Below are 17,119 nucleotides of genomic sequence, written 5' to 3' on the forward strand. Positions count from 1 at the left end.
TCTTGTCTCAATTCAAATAAAAACGTTATATTTGCAGCCCCAAGTCAGTATGGAAGTCCACCAAAGTTGAACTGGAGGCCAGAGGGCTTTTATTCAGTTCCACAATATTGAGCTCATATTAAAAATCTATTAGTCCACAAGACATTAACAACCCAGCGCACACACACACACACTCTCTAACCAAGTGATTTTGCTACCCTTATTTATGGGTTTCATTGAAACACAGTCACACACACAGTCAGGGATGGATTACTGCACGGGCCTACCAGGCCCAGGGGCCAAGGGGTCAGGGGGCCCTGAAGCCCAAGTCTTTGCATGGAATAATTGCCTCAATATCAACAAATCAGGATGTAGGCTATGAATCTGATTGAATTTAGTATTGGCCATCCCCCAAAACCCCCCCTCCCACATATACGACAATAAGTGGGGGGGCCTTAATACATCTGGGCCCAGGGGCCCGAAAGTTCATAATCCGCCCATGCACACAGTCCTTGTGATTGAGGATCACATTTTTTTTTAATCGTCAGCCAGGTGAGGTGGCTTCACTGAAGATGTTTTAGAACTACAGAAAGAAAATGCTAGAGAGCACATGATGATTACCTTGGCAACAAGCCTAAAGACACCATCATGAAAGAGGCAACAATTCAAAAATGAAAGACAGCTGTCTGGTCCATCTAATAAAAAATATGTGGTGTGTGTATAGACATTTGAATAAAAGTGGTCAACTGGGAGACTAATTAAGACAACAAACAACTGATGTTGGTGAAAATAAACTGCCAGTTTAATAACCATACAATAAAACCTGTAAATACCATGACCAATTACACTAAAAAATATGACCGTAACAAAAAAAGGATGAAAAATGCACAACCAGCTAGGTGGAGAAAAAAAGGGAATTATCAGGAAGGACGATTAGAATTCACAACCCCCAACCCCCTTACACACACACTTTTAACACAACCTCTCTTTCACGTGCACATGGAGACTATTGTGTCACCTCTCCTTCCTCATTCACTCACTCATTCACACCAACACACACACACACACACACACACAAACATACACGCACAAAGAATATGGACTCACTACTTAATACAACCACATTTAAATTTCACAAAGAAAATGACTGGCCCTGCTAACATGTGCATGTTCCCCTGTGAGCGCTCCCCTGTACTGTGTTAGTGCACCTCGGGAGGAGCAGGACTGTGGTAAGCTCAGGTACAACTCATGCTGCTAGTCATACAGTAGGGCTGGGGCATTTTGGGATGGGGTGGGAAATGGGGGTAGATGGTAGGGGGCGTGGGAGTGGAAGAAGCCGTTTGTGTGTATTTTTTTCTTAAGATGAAGAGTGTGTGTGTGTGTGTGTGTGTTTGTGTGTGTGCGTGTATATGTGGTCGGACGATAGGCGCTGCCTTTAGTTCTCCCCCTCTCCAGCGTCCGCCTCATCACCCTGGTTTTCTGATGTCCACAGCTAAAGAAAAAAGGGCAGAAGAGCAACAAGGTCAACATTTCCTAGAGAATTATGCAGAGATCCTTTGCCACATGGCAGGCTACCTCGTGTTTCTCATATTCTGTACTATGAACGACACGCTGAGAAGGGAACACAGCTGGGCTGGCCATCTGCACCCCTTGTGTGAGATGTTAGTAACATGATGACAGCTCCAGGAATGTTTTGCACTGCTCTCCTTCTCAGCAGGTCATGTTACAGAGCCTCATCACCATCTTTCACGCCAACAGTGCTTCATCAAGCTGTCATTGCCGAAGTAACTACACTTGTAAGAGTTTAAGAGCCAAAGGTATTATTATACTGTAGTGTAATATTTTACTGTCATCAACTTCAACAATAGTAAAAAATTAAAATCAATACGTACGGTCAGGTTGTCCCTTAGTAGTTGCATGATCAAGGTGCTGTCTTTGTAGGAATCCTCATTTAAGGTATCAAGCTCAGCAATTGCTTCATCAAATGCCTGAGAGAGAAGAAATGCAGGTGTAAATGAAGCAAAATGGTTTGATCTTGTTGTATTACAACATATAATTATAATAACACATTGTGGAGCAATAATGGACTCTTACGGCCTTAGCCAGGCTGCAGGCCTGTTCAGGCGAGTTGAGGATCTCGTAGTAGAAGACAGAGAAGTTGAGAGCCAAACCCAGGCGAATGGGGTGTGTAGGCTGCATCTCCTTCTTGCTGATCTCAAACGCTTGCTGATACGCCAACTGGGAGTTATCCACCGTGGCTGCACAGGAGGACAGCAATCAAAACATGTCGTCATTATTATTTGCCCACAACACTAAATTAAACTGATCTCACTGCTCAATCTCTACGCTGTGCGAAGCACCTACACGCTTGCAACTGACGCGTCTTACTTACCCTTCTTATTATCCCCAGAGGCAACCTCAGACAGGTATCTGTAGTAATCTCCTTTCATTTTCAGGTAGAACACCTTGCTCTCAGCCTGACTAGCATTGGCAATCAGGTATTTGTCCAGAAGGCCCTAGAAAGAGACAAAATGTTAAATGTAAATGTCATAGTCAATGAACACGTTAGTAACTGTGCATGAAAGTAAACTAACGTAAAGTAATAAAAGTAACTTCATTGTAAAATTACCAAACATCTGGACACTGACAATTCAGTGGACACTTTTATCTGGTCTTAATCTCTGGCTTTCATCCACTTTCAAGGACATGAAGCCAAAATCTTCCCCAAAAGACCATGATTGCTCTACTGCTTACCAGCACGTCATTGCAGATGTCCTGCAGCTCGGTCTCGATCTTCTCGCGGTACTCCTTGGCCATCTGCTGCTTCTTCTCATTGCCCTCAGTCTTCTGCTCAATGCTGGAGATGACACGCCAGGAGGAGCGCCGGGCACCCACCACGTTTTTGTACGCCACCGACAGCAAGTTGCGTTCTTCGTTGGACAGCTCAGTGCCCTGCTCTGTCACCGACTTCATGGCGGCCGCCATGTCATCGTAGCGCTCAGCCTGTTCGGCGAGCTTGGCTTTCTGCACCAGGTCACTCTTGTCCATTGTTTACGCTGAATTAGGACACCAAGACACATGGTAAGAGGTTTTTGGGTTGGACAGAGATTGCTATTCAAAATAAGAGAATGAGAATGAGCCCACAGGCAATGACATTTGTAATAGTGGAATAATTAGTTTAATTTGACTTTGCCATACATCAGCAGTCTTCTTCACACCCACTACCCTCAATATCCTGATCATGATTCCATGACACTGATGATGCTGAATGTAGAGATTTTTACAAGTCACTACCGATTGTATTAATAATCTAGATTTGTTACCTTCACATGGGCTGAATAGGACGCGCTTAAATATGATGTCATTAAACATAAGTAACAGTGCGACCCCTACCTCTCTCCAATTAATTCATCCGCGCCACCATTCTCTACCTTCCTTCTGAACCTGCCAAGCTGAATGGCGACTCGTGTGTTAGAGGCTTGAGTGGATTTACATCTGAATAGAGGCAAATCTGAAGTGACGTTGCCGGGCATGACTTCACATTTACCGACAAAAGCTATATAGGTGTCACTTGCCAGTAAAAACACCCTATAACAATATAAAACGTTATCGTATGTCGTTACATTTCCTTGTTTTATACGTTAAAGTCTATTTCGAAAGCTAAACTCGGCTTATCCGATCCATCACTAGGCCGCTGACATGCTAACGGGAACGACTCCCTTGCGAGCTGACACAAATGATTGCCGTTACTACAATACGTTTACATTTTATAGTTAAGTCCACACATTTACATACCCGTTGATGGTGATTAACACTAGATGAACATGGTTTTGTCATTGGGTGTTCAATATAACGACAAACTGTCGGATTAAAATGAATTCATTAGATTAGCAAGACAGCTAACAAATGTAGTAGCCACCTCGAAAGCTAGCGTATTAACATTAGCTACCTGGCTGCCGCTAGCCTACTTGTCAAATCACCGCCGGACATGTCCCATTCGCAGAGGTAATACATTTTCAAAATGAATGGGATGTGGCGTCATATTACAACCCCTTGTATTATTTCGGTTTATTGGACAGCAGATTGTGTCGAGTCGGTGCCAGATGCCTTTCATACAATCACCGTACGGCCTTGTCTCGCTATAATGGAAGCGTAGGCTAGTTGAATTAGCGACAATGCTAAGTCCTTGTTCTAACTGTTCCCACCGTTACCCGTTACGTTAGCAAGCTAAGACGACTAGCAGAATGACTAGTTTTAGGTCTTCAAGGGAGGCTTGCGGTAGCGGTCATTACCGTCAAAGAGACTGCTAATAATTATTGTTTAATTAATTTAGAGTGTATCCATTCGTTATTTGTCACGTTAACTTACATTATTAACGGCCTTTCCCCCTGCTTTTATCCGCGAAAGGTATAGTTGGAGTCTACGACCTCCGTCTCGCTCCTCGGCTTGTTCTTCTGGGCAGTACCACTTCCGTTTAATTGACACTTCCGCTTCCTTTCAGTTGTTTCACTGAGCATATGAAAGATGGATACATTGTGCTTAATGGCAATAACATTACAAATCTACTGGGTTTGCGTGTTTACAGTAAGCTGACATTGGCAGAGCACCAAAGACTATCAAAAAGACAGAGAATGTAGAAGGAAACAGTGAAACATGTGTTTATTATGACAGCCAGTTGTTATACAGTGGGCATAAAGTGTGCTCCTATGCATTCGACCTGACAGCAAAAAGCCTTCTTGTCATAATGAAGAAAGCACAATAAATAGAAAATGTATGATTACCTCTGATCAGTTTCTGTCTGTAATAAAAAAATAAACCAAAGGCATTCAGGCTGTATGATAAACGTTGGTCAAGGGACTTGACATCATGGGTGCATCAGTCATTTTCAAAGTTCAGGTTCAGTTTTAAGTGGAAAATATGTTTTATTTGGGAGGTCTGTAAGCGATCTTCCTACTCTTCAGCACAGACCACCTGTGCCTCTTCATGTAATAAACCAATGGAATGAGAATGGCAGAGCCCATCAAAAGCTGAGGAGAGAGACATACAGAATGAATTAGTGGAAGAATTTTTCACTGACTAGTTTCCTATAACAACATTTGAACTACCACCGGATAGTGGTGATGATATCAGGAACTACCAATATTTTTGATGGGAAAACAGCCTAAACTAACCCAAATACACTCTTAATACCTTCAATATGGTGTAAAAGTGGAAACTTTCAATTACAGCTTCCAGACTGGAAGATTGTTTGTAAATCCACAAAATAAAAATGCTACGTTCATATATCTTATTGTTGTAAGATAGTATTATTGCTTGTTTACATGATATACATTTTAAATCTCGGCCTCAGAAAATAACAGAATTACATCGTGCAACCAATCCTCATTAATAAGAGACATATTTCTTTCTGTATCAGCATTATATACATTACATTCCATGGCAATAGAACTTATACCCTTGGCTCTGCCACAGCAATCTTCCCAGCTAACAAACAGAAACAGCCTTGACAAAATCCCCTACAATGTCACTTGGCTGACCAAGTTCAACTGGGGCGTGTTTCCCAAAACCATAGTTGCTAACTAAGTTACTTACTAAGTCTAACTAAGTTAGCAACTTCGTTGGTTGCAATGCAAATTCCCATTGCCAATCAACTAAGTTGCTAACAGGTTAGATACTATGGTTTTGGGAAACGCACCCCTGATAAGTAACACTTATGGCAGGGATGGGCTATGACAAACAAAGCAATGCCGAGGAGGCAGACGCAGAGGGAGAGGTCACCTTAAGTCCCATGCGCTTGCGCTGGTCGTGCTCTGGCTCTGCAGCCCAGCGCAGGAAGGTGCACACGTCTTTGGCTACCTGGCTCATGGTGGCTGGAGTGCCTTTGGAGACAAGGAGCAACACTGGTCAGAAAACACTCTACACATCTATGCAAGTGCTAAATAAATAAATTGGTTCAAAGCGATAAGATGTTTTACGACACTATTCTTAGTATTACCACTGTTGGAAGCCATACTTTTACAATGGTCTATGGTCAATTGGCCATCCATTCTATGAACTCCTAGGCTAAAACACTTATTTTGCCTATGGCTTTGAACCAAGAGTAAACAACCCTCACCATGTACGTAGTCCACAGATATTCACAGCAAATTGATGATTACCACCCTTACTGTTCCAATAGACATGTAACTCACCATCCTCATACTCTAGCACTTCATTGTACACACACACACAAAACTTACCATCATCGTACTCTAGCACTTTATTGTGTACACACACAAACACAGACAAAAAAAGAAACTCACCATCCTCATACTCTAGCACTTAATTTTACATACACACACACACAACTCACCATCATCTTACTCTAACACTTCATTGTGTACACACACACACAAAACTCACCATCCTCATACTCTAGCACTTAATTTTACATACATACATAAACACACACACACACACACACACACACAAAACTCACCATCATCGTACTCTAGCACTTCATTGTATATTGGGGGAGCCATGCCAATAGCCTGGCCAGGGAAGTAGGGGTTGTAGTAGAGACCCTCCCTCACGTCCACCCCACCAGGGGGATCACAGTACCCCGTTAGCAAAGCAAACACATAGTCTTCCCCACCATGCCTGGAACCAAACCACATGGTTATCCAACAGTCATCACTTCACCATACACACCATTACATATATAATGTGTCAAAGTTAAACTGCATCATAACCAACAACTCTTTCATACGGATCTCTTATAAGTTAATTGGGAAATGCGATACACAGAAAATTTGCTTTTATTTTTGTATTGGCAGCCAAAGTTTTATTAAAAAAAGAAAATCAAGACAGAGCAGTGGAATCGTGTCTGCTTCTTGTACCTGGCATTGACAATGTAGCTGAGGTCAGGGGGCAGAGCTCCATTATTGGCTGCGCGTGCTGCCTCTGGGTTGGCATATGGTTTGGGAAAATAGTCAGACAGCTTCCCTGGACGGGTGAACATCTCTCCGGTGTCATCAGGACCATCCACGACCTCAATCTACAATGGGAGACACAGTTCGTGGTGACACAGTTAGTGACTGAAAGGACATGATATTTAAGCAAAATAATTCTGCTATTGTTTACACAAACTAGCTAGAGTATTTGGTGTATATCAAGTGCAAGCTGGGGAAGAGGTGGTGGAAGTTCAGACGTACCTCCTCAGCCAATACTTTGACCTCGGCCTCTGTGTGAGACACTCCCACCAGATTACGGAAAGCAAGGTACTCCATGCTATGGCAGGCTGAGCACACCTGCTTGTACACTTGGTACCCTCTGCGAACACTGTGCAATACAAAGAGAGAGAAAAAAGACTAAATTGTATAACAGGAGACAAAAAGGGGTTGAGAAATTATTCTATGAAGGTCTTGTCTTTTACAAGAAGCTTTCTGTACAAAAAAAAATTACAGACAACTTCTTGTGAAAGACAAGACCTTCATAACAAAACAAAAACATAACTGAATACTATAACTACACACACCTGGCATGGTCAAGTGAAGACACCAATCCGCTGTGACTCCAGGGATAACTTGGGGGATGCAGTTCCAAGTCTGATGCCTTGACAGACTGATGAAGTGCCAGACCCAGACCAGCACCTCCTGCCGCCAGCACCCCAAGTGTTGAGAGGGCTGCTTTCTTTCCTCTGGTCAGTGTGCCAAAGGACATGTTGGCCTGAGGAAGGGAATAATTTATAAACGACTGTTAAAGAGTGTTCACCGCCGTTGGATATAACAGTGGAACCAAGAGATAGTTCGGACTATCATTTAATGTACAAAAAGCAGCATGTAACAGTGGATCGTTTGAATGTCCGAAACTTCTAGATTGCACGATGCAAGGTTAAGAAAGTGTTGAGCGGTCAATTGGGGTAACGTTAGCACAGGCTCTAACCGTGGACTGACCAGCTAAGCTGCCTAAACATAGAATGCTCAATTGAGTCCATATAATTTAGCCTCAGTGGCTAGCTAGCATCTCAAGCAAAGTTTAAGAACCAGGGACAGTCTGTCAGAAAAATACACTTCTTTCAATAACTGTTTCATAAGCCGGGCTGCGTCACATGTCATACGTTCAAGGTGAAACACTTAAGGTTTCTACACTTTGCAATATCATATCACACACCAATATAATCAACAGGCTTTGTCAAATAACGTTGAGGTCTTCCTCACTTGGAGTCAGCTAGCTACGCTAGTGGGAATGCCGTTGTCAAAGGTAATGCCAGCAAACGGACATGCTAGGCTGTGACCTTGCCTAAGTTAATACCTTATTAACTATAACTTCTGATTGTTTTACGAGTTCAGTACTTTCTCGTTGGCAACAGTATGTCTAATTACTTCTTATCTTACCTTAGACACACCGACAATGTTCTTGGCGTTGAGGAAAGTCCTACCGGCACTTGAGGACACGGCAAGCCGTAGTGCCGCCATGTTTCTGTTCACCGATTGAGAGAGTGTCACGTGGCCAATTTGACGTAACTACCCTACATCCGACCTACACTGAGAAAAACTACTCAGTTCTTACTAATAATCTAAGAAATTAATATCCTTTACAAAACACATCTTTTCGAAGAACATGGTCACAAATCCTTTAATCGCAGGAGTATTAGGGTTGCAAATTTCATTTTCAAATGGATATAATATTGAGATGTCAGGCGGTCAATCAAAATAATAAAAAAAGACTTTGGAACAGCTATTATCTTCATTCAACATTTTATTCCAAAACACTCAAATCTTCACATCTGCTGCTCTGTGTTAAAAGTGGATGCCACATTCTGCTGTTTCTTATGGGCCATAACTAAATGACTTTCTGAAAAAGAGATCACAATTCTGTTGAAAAGCATACAGAGGTTGATTAAAAATTGTCCAACGCCTACCCCGTGAGGCAAACAGCCCTTGCACATGACAGCAGTACACACAATTCTCTTGTCCTTCACCAATACTGATATTAGACAGCAAGTTTGAATATGTCAAATTAAGCTTCCACAGCTCATTTTCCATGACACGAGTCCACCCAGTGTCTATACACACCGAGCTCTCCAAAGCTTTGAGGCAACTCCCTAGAGCTTGAGAATGAATGGAACTACACAGGACTGCTGCTATCTTCCCTGAGAGCACTGCCAAGTGGTAGAACCATACATGATTAGACCAAACATCTTATATTAGGGGTTGGGCTCAATAAGTTCTGAATTCTTTTCTGCTTTAACCAAGAGCACTTGATATGCTGGCTAAACTGAAGAGTGGAGGGTCTGGTTTAAGACCAGAGGGAGTCGAGATATGGTGAGGACCACCTCAGTACCAGGGCTGGCGCTTACAGGCCCCCTGCCTCACAGGGCCTCTGCACATAGGCCCTTGGGCTCCTGTCCTGCTCATCTGAAAAACGTTGGGGGTTGGGGAAACAAAATGGAGTATATACCTATAGCATCACATCAACAACCCCCCCCCCCTCCCAAAACATCAAAGAACTCTCTCACATGATACCCAAGAAGTCCATGCCCTCTCATGGTAAGAAATCTGCCCAGTTTTGATGTAGTCAAATTTGGGCAGCAGTGGGCTATCAGTGGCTCCCCTGTAAGTTGGCCTGGAGGAGGGGGTTGGGGGGAGATTAGAAGGGGCAGAATGCAGCCGCCCCTTCTCATTAGTTGGCTTTGGCACGAAGCTGAGCCCTCTTTCCGGTGACAGCCTGGAAGCCGGTCTTGATGCTAGCGACAGAGCAGCGAGAATGACACGTCTCGCACTGCAGGAAATACAGACGTGTGTCCTTCTGTAGAATGGTGTCTGGAGAGCGACACGTGTGACAGGTGACGTATTCCTCTGTGAAAAATGGAGAGCGAGAAAGAGCATGACTGAATGAAACTGTAAGTGGATAAAAACGTCTGCTAAATGAATAAATGTAAATGTAAACATAAACTGAAACAAAGAAAGACAACACCATGGACATAGTCACAATCTACATTATTAATAATAACTTGCATGGCTCAATAAACCCAGTGAAATGCTCTCAAAGGCTGTTTTGTTGGTGATTTTGTAAAAATCCAAAATTTTGTGGTAAATACGATTGGTTGTTGATTGGCTGCTGTGAGAAAATCCCCTACCTATAGCACTAGGAATTTAGCACCTCTCCTGTGTATATCTGAAATTAAATCAACCATCCTTCTGGTAGCCTAGAAATCTAGACGCACCCTAGTGGCAGCAAATGTAATTTGCTGCCCGGGCTAGTCTAGCAACTCTCCGTTGGTTTGCGAGCTGGAAAAATGAAACTTCGATAGGGCCAATCACATCGTGTATAGAGACGTTAGGCGGGCTTAACATAATGATTGATGGAAGAGTTGCAACGGTTTGGCTTGAATTCCCTGCTATTTGAAAACAAAGAAGATGGATGTTGCTGTTGGCGAACAGCGTGACACGAGTTAAGCTTTTTTTAAGTTGGCAAAAGTTTGAACTAGCCATCTAGCTCCGCTGGTGGGAAAACGCATGGGACTCATGAGTTGTTGCGCTGTCCTATTGCGTGCAGAGGGAATTTGAAAGACAACCGATTATTCCGCCCCTCGGACTGAGCACTGCCAACGGTGAGTGCCCAGACCCTACATTTTTAGCTTGTCAGGCTATGCTTCTGGGGACATGCAACACAAACCTAAAATAACCTGGTAGAACCGCAATGAGTAACACCAGAAACTTTGTACACTAGTGCCCTTGATATGTAGGACTTCCACCAGTCATGTGTATGACGATAAACACTGTACTTGGTGAAGGCTCAGCAGCAATTTCATCAGGGTAATATTCCTCACTCATACACACTCACTTACATACAGTTAGTGCAACCCTCACTGTGTTTACAGCATGGCTCAGTCCTGCAGTCACCCGGACTCAAACCAGCAAAAAGCAGCACCTCGGCATCGGGAAGTTGAGCGTGCTAGCAATTGAGCTAAAAGTCCAAGCTGCTAGCTTGTTCACTAGCACAACTCTTAAGGCGTTGGGAGGGAGGTTTACACAACGTACATACTGCACAGCTACGTACCAGCTGGCTACTGTTACACCAGCATACGTACTTATATATCTTCTCAAGACATTACACCAGCATACGTACTTATACATCTTCTCAAGACATTACACTACCATACATGTAAGGGATAATGTATAGATCGCCGGTCATTATGGGGAAAATAAGTCCCGACAGGGCGAACCGGACCCCGACGCGCCAGCCCTGAAGGGGCTTATTTTCCCATAATGACCGGTGTTCTATACATTATCCCGCTTATTATACGGCTACTTGCCAAAACGAAAAAATAAACTCCACGATATGTCTCTTTACACTTAATTGTTACCGTTTCGTCGTGGCTTTTGCTGAGAAACAAATAGTTCACAACACATGCTGAACTTGATTCAAACATTCTTTAGAACACAGCGGATCAACCGTCTGCTTTCACTTTTGAATGAAGTTCCAATGCAAGAAGTGACCGGAATACTTGCGGAGTGATATGATTAGCAGCACAAAACCCGTTGCCATTGACAGCGGTAATTATATGTTTGCAGCGGTAATTACATGAATTTATTTTACCGTAGAACGTTGGGAAATCCCATTCAAGTCAATGGAGCGTTTTACTAGCATTGTGAAGAGCTGTATAATAAACTTATATATCTTCTCAGGACATTACACTAGCATACGTACTTATATATCTTCTCAGGACATTCTCTATCTGTTTTTGTTGAAATCTTCCCTTGATCACAAGCTGGTTATTTCCGTCGATGGAGCCGCTGGAAAAGAAAGACAAATGTATCTGTAAATTCTCTTGCATCTTTGCATCTACCCCTCAGTAATATTTTCCAAAATTCAATAAAATAATATTAAAAAGGTGCATTACCTTGTACCAAGCTCAGCCAATAAGAAGGCCAGTAGATGTTTAGGCTGACGATGCAATCTACATAACAAAAATTGAAATGATCAACTATGTTAACACAAAGAATAAAGAGTATCTGTAGTCAGAATACATAATAATTATAGATGTCCCTGCACCTACATACATACAGTATATCTATGAAAGTATCCATACAGTATGAAAGAATCATATCATAGTGACCAAAAAGATGGTGGAGGAGTAGGGGTGTCACGATTTCACACACACACACACACACACACACACACACACACGTGATGAACTGCGGTCAACACTCTAATTTTAGGCTGCAGCCAGTTAAAAAATACACATCAACCGACCAAAATCAAAGCCCCTCTTACTACTCTGAAATCACCGGTGTGGAAGTATTTTGTCGTTCATTCACGTCAAATAACACTAACTTAGCCTACTCAACTTAGCAAGTGAAAAGATGACTAGGTACGGTCCAAAATTACTTCAAGGCTTAAAATGCACATTGATAAGTACTCGTCGGACTGTGTTGAAACAATCAAATTATCATTCTGCGTTTCATTTCACTATGTTCACGTCTCTGTTTAATGTTTGTTCTGTTTACAACCTTGCGGTTGGAAGGGTTTCAAAATAAAAGGAGGATTTGGAGAATCGTGGCACCCCTATGCAAGAGGGTGCCTTAGAAATAATTCATGTCAACATGCGAGGGGGGAAATGAAAGCTACTGGAATCTATGCATAGCCTAATTTACTGAGACTGCGGCTGAACTAATCTTATCCAAAGACCAAAATATATTTTTCCCCTGCTGAGAGTTGGGGAAACTGCTATGCCCCCGGATAACTACTTCTCTCGTCCAATTAAGGCTGATGTCCTCCTATGCACTACCAGATACTTCAGGACACACAAGCACCCTTTTAATGGGGTCGATTACCATCACTATAACAGAGTTGAAGAATAATAAATTACTGGGAGTTAGACAACAATGCTTATATGCACACTTTAACCATCTTCAGAACTCACTAAGGCATAAAAACATAACTAGGGCATTTGAGGCTGGCTACTGACAGCTAGTTTTGACTCCTCTGGTGTTGGTGCATACCTAAAGCTATGAGTGAATACACCAAACATCACCTGAAGGTCTTTAAAAAAGGCTCTGTGGTGTACTAACATCTAAAATCCAACACCAATTTCTGGCACTGATCAATACTCTTCTGCTAGGGTGGACATCAAGCATATCACCTCTCGGATCCCTGGAAAGCACTAAACATAGCACTAATCCTCCTAAACATTCTATTCCGGAGCATTCCAAGACATTCCAGAATACAATGGAGGACGAAGCTCAGTGACTGACAGGCACACACTCACAGTTTGCAGATGTCTGTGAAGTTGACGAAGGAGGTCTTCTTGGTGCCCACACGCACCACCTGCGGAGGCTTCATGACAAACTTGCGCTTTTCTCCCGCCACCATGTCTGGGTTCTTCTCCCTCATGATGTTGAAGACTCTGTTCAGCAGCTGAGACAGAAAAAGAGGAATGTTTACACACGTACTGGGGATGCATACAAAATATTTATTTCCCCTTGTTTTATCCAGTGGAAACACATATACATTACAAATGAATACAATATGTCTGAAGAAAACCATATAGAAGTTTACTATTTATTTGTAAATGTAAGTGTAAACTGTTTGCATATCAAGTGCATTAAAAATATTCTAAACAAATCAATCACAAACGGCAGGTAAACATTGAGGCATTAGGAAAATAGCTCAGAAGAGCAGGCAGATTCAACCCTAAAATGGCAAAGGTGAGGAGTGCAACTGTAAAGGCGTGCATGGGATTTAGGATGGAGGCTAGTCTTGTTTGAATCAGCTCTTATCGGGATCCAACAGCAAAGCATTGTCATGACGTAGCGTAGCATAGCGTACCTCGTCGTAACTGTAGTCTCTCTCCGTCCCTGCCCAGGCAGGCCCCGTGATTGAGCTAAAGGTGATGCCGTCTGTGTTCTTGCCATCATCATCATCTAGAGCTGCAGACAAACACAAAGGCCTGACTCCTGGGTTCTTTTTTCAACATGCTAAAAAATTGCAGTCGTGACACTTTATCCACTTCTGTGTTTGAGACAATTCTCATCATTAAAATCTATCTAGCGGAGTACTTTTACTTAAATACATTTTTCAAAATCGTTTTCCTCTCCTATAATGTAAAACATGGATTAGAATATAATACTACTATGGATGACACAAGCATCACACTTCAATAAAGTCTTGGGAACACTGCAGTGAAAGCAAACTAGTGAAAAAGATCACAACACTGTTAAATATTTTCAGTTTTCTGCACTGTTTATCTAATTAATCAAAATGTGTATGCCTGTTTCAAAACATGGTGTTTAGGAATGTCTACAAACATGGAACTTATTCACATTGTGAAGCATTCGTTTGGCAAACAGAGAAGATCCAGTGCAATAACGATAACTCCCTAAGCTTTGCATAGATGACATTTAATATGTGGGTGGGTCTAAAACAGTCTCACCCAGATCCCCTAATTGACCTTTAAGGACAGTCATTCTATTGCCCAAAAGGACTCGAACGATGGACATATGAGGATGGGGCAGCAATATGTAACTTTTCCAGCGGTAAAAAAACTCAACTCTTGGGCCACAGTAACTCCACAGGTAGGGGGAACACACAGGCCACAGTAGCCCCATAGTTGTAGGAAACAAACAGAAGGGCTACCTTCATCCTTCTCCAGCAGCTCGCCGTCGTCCTGGAAGTCCACCTTCTTGGGTTTTTTCTTCTTGGTAGGCAGCAGAAGGTCTAGGTCATCCTCCTCCATTGGCTCTGAAATCTCACTCTCTATTTTTAGGTCCTGTTCGCCATCACATATACATTACAAAAAAAGTTAAACATTTAATGTAGATTCATTACTGTAATATTGATTCACTGCCTATTTCATTCCCAAGACCTTTAACAGTCAACTGCTTCATTATGGATAGCGTAAAACTAGCATAAAAATACTACTGACCTTTATGCCTTCCTCAATGTCGTCACCAAACACTTTCTTTTGTTTTTTCTTCTTTTTCTTCTGATTGAAGAAGTTCAAGTCATCCAGATCATCTGACGGCTCTGCAGATTTCAAGACCAATGTGGAAAACACATTGTTAACAATGGGCCTTAGATCTGAAACCCTAACAAGTATGGTTAGAGACCACAGCTAGTGAAATGTACACCACCAGGAAAATATAATGCATGTTCTGCCTTAGTATCATATTGAGGTGTGCCATGAATACTCAGAAATCTACCGCCCCTCAGTCTGCGGTCTGAACATTACACTGTTATGCACACACTTGTGTCCCTGGCCTCACCTTTCTTTCTGCCTTCATCCTCATCAGCGTCAAAATCCCTCTCCTCCTGCCCCTCCGGTTCCACCTCTTTGGGCTCCACGGGCTGTGACTCCTCCGTCACCCCATCTCCACCATCCTCTTCCAGCATGAAGGGCTTCTTCTTCTTCTTCTTCTTCTTAGTCATGGTGGGGTCAAATATCATCTGTGAAAAGGAAGAGCAATAGAAAAGGGGATACAAGTGAAATAGGCAGACACTGACAGTGAAAGACAGTCATTCTAGTCGGCGATGGCAACAGAGAGACTAATCTGAGATCGCTAACGTTAAACAAGAAACAATATTTTGGGCAAGCAGCCACACAGCCCTTCTAATAGTGCAGGAGCAATGTATCTCGATACTCTGCAATTTTAGACAAAAAAAGATAGTTTCTAGAATTGTATATGACATTAGTCATTGGATAATGGGTCATTGTAGTTATTAGGCCTAGCAGCTACCTTTTTGACACAATGATCTGACATTAGCGGCCCTGCCTATGGAATCATACTACTATCACGTTAAACTACATGACAGATGAACAGCCCCTCAAGAAACGTTAATGGCGCTTATGTGAACAATTGTGACAGGTTTTATTAAAGCCAAGTACGTGTAAGATAACTATAAATGAAAGGGTAAACAACCGTTTAAGCAATGGAACACCAGGGATGTCGAAAAGATTGCTGGCAATACTATTGACGCTAGCTAACACTCCAGCTAGCTAGCCATTTCACTAACGTTCATTTACTACTAGTGCTGGGGCAAGCAAGCTAAGTTGCTGATTTGTGCTCCTGACATGGCACGTGCGAAAGCCTGACACCGATGAAAAAACTACCTTGATTTGTAGCTGTCTTGTCAACTTAAGTAAACCTTTTAATTTCCGAACACAGGCATAACGAGTAGGCCGGAACATTCATAGTGGAATATATCACCCCGACTAGAAAATACACTTGATAGCTTGCTAGCTAGCTAACCAACGTAGCTTTAAACTAGCTAGCTAGATAGCAGCCTTGCTAGCTCGAGGCCGAAAGTCATAATGTTAGCTGCCGTGAGTAGCAAATAAAACTGTTCTAGGCTTGTTATTATCTGAACAGAGACATATTATTGTCATGTGTAAAAGTCGATCCGACAGCTCACCTCGTCTCCCGACATGTTTGCAGCTAGTTTCCAGATGTCTCTACACCAAAATGTTTTCAGATCAGTCCCTGTGAGAGCACCCTTGTGTTTCTTGCATCAGCAGCTAGTTTCCACTACGCACGCGTGTACGGCAAATGATTGGAGTGCTTGATGAGAGTCAGTGCCACAGTTCTACCACTAGAGAGAGTGGTTGACCCTTGCTCAAACAATTCAGCCTAACCAACAATACATGCAGAAAAACAAAATTACTTATTGGACTGAAACAAACAAAAATACCAAATAGAAATAGAAATGTTATTTATCCCTAAACAGAAAGTACACTGTGGTAGACTATCTGTCCACAGTGTCTAATATCAAACAGAGAAAAAACTTGACAGGTAGCCTACAGACTGAGAAACCACAATCTGGCGATTGAAAGAGGCAGACACTGCCAACCACCCTGGCTGCCCAGAAAAGAGAGACTGTGCACCCACTGCAGTCAAGGCATGGTAGAAACAGAGTTTCACTTTTTGAATGTTGAATTCAAAACAATCCATCCAAACTTTAAAAACTTTGAGAACAATCAAATTCTAGTGCCATAGAGAAAGGACGTCGTGCACACACACACAGTCTCAGTAAAACATATAGACTCAGTAGTTTATTCAAATCTCATATAAGAAACTATAAGACAGAAAAAATACAACAACAAAAAACACCAAGGCTCTGGGGCATTCAGTAGGCTAAAAAAAGACTACATGCAGTC

At 42.4% G+C, this 17,119-nt stretch overlaps 3 protein-coding genes across 3 annotated transcripts; all 3 read right to left on the reverse strand.

Moving 5' to 3' along the window:
* Positions 1-757: 757 nt before the first annotated feature.
* Positions 758-4,457, reverse strand: LOC143115481 (14-3-3 protein beta/alpha-1-like). The gene is made up of 6 exons (XM_076277550.1): positions 4,348-4,457; positions 2,734-3,035; positions 2,372-2,495; positions 2,074-2,237; positions 1,872-1,967; positions 758-1,471 (listed from the first exon to the last, which is right to left on the reverse strand). The coding sequence occupies exons 2-6, from the start codon at positions 3,025-3,027 to the stop codon at positions 1,415-1,417; spliced, it is 735 nt and encodes a 244-aa protein (XP_076133665.1). The 5' UTR covers positions 3,028-3,035; positions 4,348-4,457; the 3' UTR covers positions 758-1,414.
* Positions 4,458-4,613: 156 nt separating this feature from the next.
* Positions 4,614-8,476, reverse strand: LOC143114116 (cytochrome c1, heme protein, mitochondrial-like). Its single transcript, XM_076275578.1, has 7 exons — positions 8,355-8,476; positions 7,496-7,686; positions 7,173-7,299; positions 6,858-7,015; positions 6,458-6,618; positions 5,758-5,858; positions 4,614-5,006 (listed from the first exon to the last, which is right to left on the reverse strand). Exons 1-7 carry the CDS (start codon positions 8,433-8,435, stop codon positions 4,902-4,904), a joined length of 924 nt encoding a protein of 307 aa, XP_076131693.1. The 5' UTR covers positions 8,436-8,476; the 3' UTR covers positions 4,614-4,901.
* A 224-nt stretch (positions 8,477-8,700) lies between these two features.
* Positions 8,701-16,488, reverse strand: LOC143114115 (eukaryotic translation initiation factor 2 subunit 2-like). Its single transcript, XM_076275577.1, has 9 exons — positions 16,378-16,488; positions 15,231-15,411; positions 14,891-14,991; positions 14,602-14,734; positions 13,795-13,895; positions 13,235-13,383; positions 11,867-11,923; positions 11,674-11,759; positions 8,701-9,818 (listed from the first exon to the last, which is right to left on the reverse strand). The coding sequence occupies exons 1-9, from the start codon at positions 16,390-16,392 to the stop codon at positions 9,643-9,645; spliced, it is 999 nt and encodes a 332-aa protein (XP_076131692.1). The 5' UTR covers positions 16,393-16,488; the 3' UTR covers positions 8,701-9,642.
* Positions 16,489-17,119: the final 631 nt, after the last annotated feature.

The sequence above is a fragment of the Alosa pseudoharengus genome, unplaced genomic scaffold (assembly GCF_046254945.1).
Source record: "Alosa pseudoharengus isolate Yale_2024_CS ecotype anadromous, Long Island Sound unplaced genomic scaffold, YU_APseudo_1.1 YU_APseudo_1.1_scf_9, whole genome shotgun sequence".
Taxonomy (NCBI): domain Eukaryota; kingdom Metazoa; phylum Chordata; class Actinopteri; order Clupeiformes; family Clupeidae; genus Alosa; species Alosa pseudoharengus.

Bases quoted from the DNA above. Each gene is read 5' to 3' on its own strand.
- LOC143115481 (XM_076277550.1), bottom strand. From the start codon at position 3,027: ATGGACAAGAGTGACCTGGTGCAGAAAGCCAAGCTCGCCGAACAGGCT. The intron at 2,496-2,733 runs GTAAGCAGTAGA...GTCTCTTTCTAG, and splicing joins ACATCTGCAATGACGTGCTG to GGCCTTCTGGACAAATACCT. The intron at 1,472-1,871 runs GTACGTATTGAT...TTTTTTCTTTAG, and splicing joins TACTAAGGGACAACCTGACC to CTGTGGACATCAGAAAACCA.
- LOC143114116 (XM_076275578.1), bottom strand. From the start codon at position 8,435: ATGGCGGCACTACGGCTTGCCGTGTCCTCAAGTGCCGGTAGGACTTTC. The intron at 7,016-7,172 runs GTACGTCTGAAC...CTCCCATTGTAG, and splicing joins TCAAAGTATTGGCTGAGGAG to ATTGAGGTCGTGGATGGTCC. The intron at 5,859-6,457 runs GTGAGTTTTGTG...TTGTCTCCAAAG, and splicing joins AGTGCTAGAGTACGATGATG to GCACTCCAGCCACCATGAGC.
- LOC143114115 (XM_076275577.1), bottom strand. The intron at 14,735-14,890 runs GTCAGTAGTATT...GATGGCGAACAG, and splicing joins ACATTGAGGAAGGCATAAAG to GACCTAAAAATAGAGAGTGA. The intron at 11,924-13,234 runs GTGAGTGTGTGC...TTTGTTATGTAG, and splicing joins TTCACAGACATCTGCAAACT to ATTGCATCGTCAGCCTAAAC.